Raw genomic sequence first — 7656 nt, 5'->3', positions numbered from 1 at the left:
CTAGACAGTTTATGCCGGCTAAGGGGTTTGTCTTCAGAGTTGGAAATATCTTGGATTTCCACTTCCCCTCTCTACTGCATACAATTAGTTGATTCTTAATTTCGTCTCCCTTCCGAGTCGTGTTCCTTATTTTGGTAGAAAAACTGGCAAGTTTAGAATAATTTTTGTAGAACTTTTCAGCTTCTTCTAGTGTCATGAAAGTCATCCCAACCTTTGGGACAAATTGTTCATCTACAACAAACTGGACTGCAGAATGAACCGAAAATATTATTAAAGCGAAACCATTGTATAATACTAAATGAACCAAACATCGTCCATTATATAAATTCAGAACACCTGCCTGCAGAATGAAACGAAAATATAAATCAATGTGAAAACAATGACAATGCTAAATGAATCAAACATTGTATATATAAAATCAAATTCAAAACACATGTGTCTACAATTTAGATATTATCAATTCAATTCAATTCAATTCAATTCAAAACACCTGCGTCCATTCAATTCGATTCAAAATTGAATAATCCAAACCTCGTCCGCTTGATAGGATCAAGAAGAATAATCCAAATCGCTCTCATTCAACTGATTTGAAGTTGAATCATTCATTGTTTTGATAGCCTATTGAAATCTGAAAGCGAAGAAGATAAATTCACAGATCGAAGAAGAAAACGAAGAAAAATAGGAAGAAGAACGACAAGTAACAGAGAAGAAAAAGTAGAAGAATAGCGAGCAACAAAGAAGAACGATGAGAGCAGATTCGAAAATTGCAATGCAGATCATTAACATTTAAGAATGTTTACGTTGAAGAAGAAGCTTTACATAATTCTGTACGTTAATAGGAGGGGGAAGGGGGCGCGCATGTATTTCACATAACTTGGGAGGGAAGGGGGTGCGTGAATGAAATTTTACTTTGGATAACTTGGTTAGATTTTTTGCATGAATGTGGAGCATTATTGTATAAATATTTTAAAATTACGTCGGTTTTGTCCTGACATTGATTATGGCATAAAAGATTTGTAAAATCAAAGTTATCAAACTACTTTTATAAAAAAGTCGTAAGGGACAAAAGTCTCCATCAACTAAGAAGAATAGGGTCTTCGTAGATTTTAAATTCCACCAAAGTAACCAATTTTTAGCATTTTGGAGTTAACCAAGTTTGGTATCACACAAAAACCCCTTGCTTGTATTGAATATTCAGATTTTGTTTAAATAGATTTACAAATAATAACTAATACATATTGATGCATATGTATATATTTTCTGCATTTTATACACTTGTAAAAATGAAAACCATGTATCACTGACTTCCCTTTTTGTTTTGAATCAAGTAATGAGGTACCAATTTTATCATGTTATGCCGTTCCACTTATGAGGCTATAAATCTGCACAAGCCAATTGTTTCTGCATTTAGTTGGTCTCGTCACCAAAGTCAACAAGTTTTGAAGATACTTAGAGAAGAACTTGGCATTAACACTTAACAGCTTCAGTTGGTCATCATGGGGAAAAGAAAGGCCTCTCATAAAGCCTAATCAGAGATGTTAACATGAAAAACTAGTCACCAAATCTGATGACAATTAGTTGGGTGGCAGAACATGGAGCAGTTCTATGTCCAAATCAATTTTTTGCAAATCCACTTATGTTTATTGTGAATATACAGAACAAGATCAAGTCATAATTGGATCCAGACAAGCAAACATAACAATCTCAAATTTCCAAGAAACAAGAACAAGGGGAAAAGAGAAAAATTAGAGTCAAGGCATCCAATTTGGCACAATCCAACCATAAAAAGTCCCCATTCCTCATAAGCCTTCATCAGGATTCAGGAAATAAGTGATTCTTCTATACAAAGTTCGGTCAATTTACCTTGTGCTACCGATTGAACCAACCTCTTTGCTGCAGTTCACCATCATTCATAAGCTTGTCCAGAACTGCATTCAGGTCAACTGATTGTCCATTCTCTGTCAGCTTCCGAACCGTTGCCCTTACGTGGTCCCTAGGGAATCCCATACTAGAAACTTTGTCAACTACATCGTCAATGGGAACCCTATTCCCACCTCCGGTAGAACCTGAACCCCCACTTGCTACAGATGCAGTTGGTAATGCCTGAGGGAGTACACGAGCAGTCGGGAGCTGTGGGTAGCCACTTCCACTGCTTGGAGACACTGATGAAGCAGTAGGTAGTTGTTGTGGCTTAAGTGCAGGTGTGCCACCATATTGTGATGATCCACCATAACGGTACGGCTCAGCAGGAGCCGATAATGTACCATATCCAGAAGAATAGCCTGGATTAGGTCTACTTGATGGTGGTTCATACGCATGGGTTGGTGCGCCATAGTACTGTTGGGTAGGCGGAGGCCCACTAGGTGGCTGAGATGTTGGCTGGTGCAGAGTGGGTGGATAGTTTTGAGAAGGAACATAAGGTGTTTCCTCAACATGCTGGCCAAGTGAAGATTGAATTTGCGGCAGATTTACGGGCGTAATTGCTGGCGGCTGTTGAGGTAAATGAGGTGCTGGCTGCTGTTGAGGTATATGAGGTGCTGGCTGTGAGAACTGGGGATGAGGGCTCTGTTGATACTGTTGATGTGGGGGTGCCCCTGGCTGAGGATGCGGCTGCTGAGTTGGAGGCACTTGGTACTGCTGATTTGGGGCCTCCTGAGGTTGAACAGGTGGTGGTGGAGCAAAGTATGAGTCTCTCTGAGGAACAGCTGGGATTTGGTTCTGTGGGAATTGATTTGCAAGTTGAATTGGAGGTGGCAATCCCTGTTGAGGGGGAGGTTGAGGAGGCGCATTTGGGGAAGGGACTGCAGGAATTGATTGTGGGAGATTAGCGGGAGGAGGAAACTGTGGCTGAGATTGCTGGGGTGCAGATGCACCTTGCTGAATGGGATTTGTAACTACACTAGTCTGTGTTTCTGACTGCTGATCCGTCTTCGACACTTGCAGCTTTGCCAGCTGCAGCTGAGCTTCCAATATATCTTGCTTATCCTTGACGGTCTGCACCCCTGATTGCACCTGTATATTTTGTATCATCAAACAGTAAGATGACTAGGCAAGAACCAGGATGAGAATAAACAATAACAAAAACATGAATTGAAGCGTAGCACACAAAGTAAAAGTCAGATCATATCAATAGCACCTAGTACAAATATTGGTTTATTACAGCTAGTTTTGTTAATTGATTCAACATAATAAATGCTGCTAACCATTAAGGTTGGAAGACTTACGAGGGAACATGATTGATAAATAATAATTAAAAATATACCTCTCGCAGAATATTCTCCAATTGCCTTAGTTTTCCATCAGTGCTTCCATGATTGTTTCCAACAGATACCTTGAAATCATCCACAGAATTCTCAAGTCGGTGGGTTCGGCTTTCTAGCTGTGTTAACCGCGCACTAACACCTTCCATAACATGAAGCAGATTTTCCATATGTTTCTTCATGGTTTGATCAATTTCAGACAAAATTATTGCATCAAGAGCCTTTTGGTCCTTTCCTACCGCAGCAACCTTTGTAGGTTCAATAGTATCCAGAGAACTGTAACTCTGTACAAAATAGGATAATACTTAATATTTAAGGGCAAACAAGACACTAGAAATGGTAAATTAAGTATTTACTCTCTCCTATACCAAACTATATAAGATCACAAGATTTTTCAAATGCTCAAACCTTTCATGACACTACAAAATAGTGAGACAATTCAGCATGCATGTTATTAAACTATAAAGGCTCAAGAAACAAATCACATGGTTTCAATCTTATCAGCTAACTTTGATCAAATGAGTCAGAAGATAATTATCGAAATGATATCAACATCTTACACACAGGGTTTGAAAGCTCTGGAAGCATGAAGATTCAACTTGCTATTCGAAGTTACACAACAATATCAAAATCTTATAACAAAGCATGACATATGGCAATATGGTTGAAACTAGAAACCGCAAAGATGCTGGACAGAAACCCGGGACAACCTAACTTCCAATGCTGAAACTTGTCATATTCACAAACTGAAAATCTTACATTCAATTTTATTCAACCACACACAATTCCAAAATTAGTAGTCATGTAAACTCCACTAAGTGATGACTCCATGATTCATAACCACCAAATCATTGGTAAGTGGGAGCAACAAATCAAATCACACCTCACCCTCAAACAGCAGGCAATTACCCAGATGAGGAAATCACGAAAAGATTAAAACTTGGGCAAAACAAGTGTGAAGTCTTACCTTGATGAGAGGGCGCGGAGGGGAAGTGTTAGCATTGGAATCGGAGTTCCATGACCTAGTTGAGAAAGCAGCAGAAGCAGCTAAATTGGGGGCAGAATCGTAATTAGGGGAAGAAGCGGCGAGGGGGCGAATGGGTTGGAAATCGTAGCTAGGAATGATGTCATCTTTGGTGACCCCAATCCCATTGAGATTATTATTTAGGGTTTCTTGACGATGATGTTCTAGTTGGGATTCAACGCGTTCATCTTCGTCATCAGTGTTGTTGTGTTTGTGATTATGGTTGTTGTTGTTGATGAGGTCGATGAGGTCCTTGCTCTGTGAAGAACCAGAGTGGGTGAGATCCATAATCTGCTTGTCCATAAACGGCGTCGTATTCATCGGTGCAACGCAAACGGCAAACGGCAAACCCAATTCTGTTCAACTGAACCAAACTGACAGATGAGATAGAAAGAAAAGAAAGGAAGAAGAGAAGGGAAAAAGGGTAAAAATGGAAAATGGTTTTAATGGATTTGGGCTTCTAAGAAGAAACGAGTATCGTTGTGGGGTTAGTGACTTAGTGTATCGTGTCGGATACTTAGCATATAAGATTAAGAAACATAAGATTAAGAAATGCAACCAACTTTAGCTGGTCGAGTCGGAGTCACTCCGCCCCTTTTATAGAAAATTTAGGTGAGTTTCTAAGAAAACATCTTTTTTTTGAGTTATCTTTTTTTTAAAAATCTTATAGAGAAATAAAAGTAATTTTATGTTTGGATATCTCGTATAAAAAGGTTTTTTATCAATAAATTATGTTTGGATATAACAATATAAAAATACTTTTTTGTTTATTTATTACATGAAAAACATCTTTTTTTAAGGAAAAAAGATCTTTTAAAAAAAGATGTAAATTATAGCTTTTCAAAAAAGATCTTTTTTTTTTATTTTACTAGTGCTTTTACTTTTACTACTAGAAATTTGCCAAATACGTTAAAAAAAAAAAAGATCTTTTTTCATTGAAAAAAATCTTTTTTTAACAAAATAATGGCGCCCAAACATGTACTTTATGTTTGGGTATTTCATACAAAAAGATCTTTTTATCTATCAATTATGTTTAGATATAACAATATAAAAGTACTTTTTTATTTTTTTATTACATAAAAAATATCTTTTTTTTAAATATCTTTTAAAAAAAGATGTAAATTACAACTTTTCAAAAAAGACGTTTTTCTGATTTTTCTAATACTTTTATTTTTACTACTCAAAATTTGCCAAATACGCTAAAAAAAAGATATTTTTTCATTACAAAAAAATCTTTTTTTTTATCAAAATAATGACGTCCAAACAAGCACTTAATCAGTATCAAAAATTTAAATGTTGAATTGTGTATATAGTAATTTTGGTGACTTGTGTATATAGTAGTTTATTGATTAGTAACAGGTTTTTAAAAAAAGTTTAAATTTATAATAAATTAATCTGTAATTTGTCAAGCTAAAAAATATTGCGAATAATAAAAATAATATCGAAGGCTTAAATTTAAAAATGGTCTACGAATGAAAATGGACCGAGCTAAATCAAATTTTATTTTTAACGAGCCTATTCTATGTCGTAAATAGATGGTTTAAGTCTAGATCTATTATCTCATCATTTTCTTAGACTCAAATTCGTCGACCTGATTAAAACCTGACAAATCTACAAACGTATTTAAAAAATTTGTTTTATGAATTATAACTCAAAACAATAAATTTAAAAATTTTAAATTGACATTAAATGTATTCCAAAATTTATAATTCATCATTTATAAAACATAATTCATTCATAGGGTAAAGTACTAAATTGGTCATCTACGTTTAGACGTAATCCTGTTTTAGTCCTTAAGGTTTAAAGTGTTCTATTTAAATCCAAAAAAATTTCATTTAGCTTTAATGTAGTCCTACCGAGAGGTCAAAGTTAAATAATTAATAGAATGTCCTACATGATAGCAGTACAAGAACAAGGTCGATAATTTAGAAAACAAGTACAAACTCTAGAAACACAAACAGTGGATGCATCAATGCATTTATTTATCATTTTTCTTACAATTTAAATGAAATATTTTTTATAGAACTAAGAAGAATGATAAATAAATATATTGATGCATCCATGGTTGATTCTGTGCTTCTAGAGCTTGTACTTGTTCTCTAGGTTATTGACATTGTTCTTGTACTGCTATGTAAGACATTCCGTTAATTATTTAACTTTGACCTCACGGTGGGACTATATTGAAGTTAAATGAAACTTTTTTGGATTCAAATAAGACAACCTTAAGAAACAAAACAGAATTACGCTCAAATATAGAGGACTAATTTAGTACTTTGCTCTTCATTTATATATCAATCGTTAATCACATATCATAATCATACCTACAATTTATAAACTTTTTTTAAAAAAAAATAACAATTTTAACTAATCTTGACCATTGATTTTTTTAATTTTGTTTTGTATTTAATACAAGTGAATAGTTAAAAGTCTAAATTAAAAATAATTTATTTTTATAAAAAACAAATTAATGAACCAGTCCAACGATTTTTATAGATTTTTTTTATAAATTTATTATTTGACTTTTTTAATTAATAATTTTAAAAAAAAATCCAAACCTAACTTGTTCAATAAAATGAACCAAGTTAAATCGAGTCGAGCCACAAATTTTCGTCGAATAGCTTATCTATTTTCACTTTCAGATTCCTCGATAAAAAAGGAATAGGAGATTAATGTAATGCTATATTTTCAATTAAAAGATATTTACGTGCAATTGAAAACTCGATATTTTTTTGGTGTGTAAATATTAATCTCAAAGATGATTTCTAAGCTTAACACTAAACTCTTATTATTTTCTTATGTATTGGAAAAAATTTAAAAACGAGTTAGATAACGAGTCTTCATGAATATATCAGCAGTGTGATCTAGTATTTCAATAGTGATGAGACGAACAACATTAATAAGGATGTGTTGTCGAACAAATTGACAATCAATCTCAATGTGCTTGGTGCATTCATGAAACACATCATTATGGGCAATTTGAATAGCACTGTAGTTGTCATAAAAAAATCAGTGGAGGACGATTGCGGTGCACTCAAGTCTTCGAGAAGCCAACGAATCGAGACACCTCAACAGTGGTGTCAGCGAGAGCACGGTATTCAACTTCCGTGCTTGATCGAGCAGTGAATGTTTGCGTCTTAGCTCGCCAGGAAATGAGAAATCCGCCAAGAAACAAACAATAACCAGTAGTAGAACAACGATTAGTGGGATCACCAGTCTAATCAGCATCTGAGTACGTCTGAAGAGATAAAGATGAATGAGCAGAAAAATAAAGGTCATAAAATAGGGTGCCTTTGTCGTAGCGAAGAACGCGAAGAACTGCCGCATAGTGAGTAGTACGAGAAGTTGACAAGAACTGGCTAAGAACATGAACCA

The 7656-nt window shown here is 34.8% G+C and overlaps 1 protein-coding gene across 1 annotated transcript; it reads right to left on the bottom strand.

The window, feature by feature from the left end:
* Positions 1-1606: 1606 nt before the first annotated feature.
* On the bottom strand, positions 1607-4855 carry LOC112751409 (uncharacterized). The gene is made up of 3 exons (XM_025800543.3): positions 4228-4855; positions 3263-3544; positions 1607-3012 (listed from the first exon to the last, which is right to left on the bottom strand). The coding sequence occupies exons 1-3, from the start codon at positions 4603-4605 to the stop codon at positions 1870-1872; spliced, it is 1803 nt and encodes a 600-aa protein (XP_025656328.1). The 5' UTR covers positions 4606-4855; the 3' UTR covers positions 1607-1869.
* Positions 4856-7656: the final 2801 nt, after the last annotated feature.

The sequence above is a fragment of the Arachis hypogaea genome, chromosome 15 (assembly GCF_003086295.3).
Source record: "Arachis hypogaea cultivar Tifrunner chromosome 15, arahy.Tifrunner.gnm2.J5K5, whole genome shotgun sequence".
NCBI lineage: Eukaryota > Viridiplantae > Streptophyta > Magnoliopsida > Fabales > Fabaceae > Arachis > Arachis hypogaea.
Note: the sequence above shows the minus strand (reverse complement) of the source record. Positions and strands in the feature narration are given on the sequence as shown.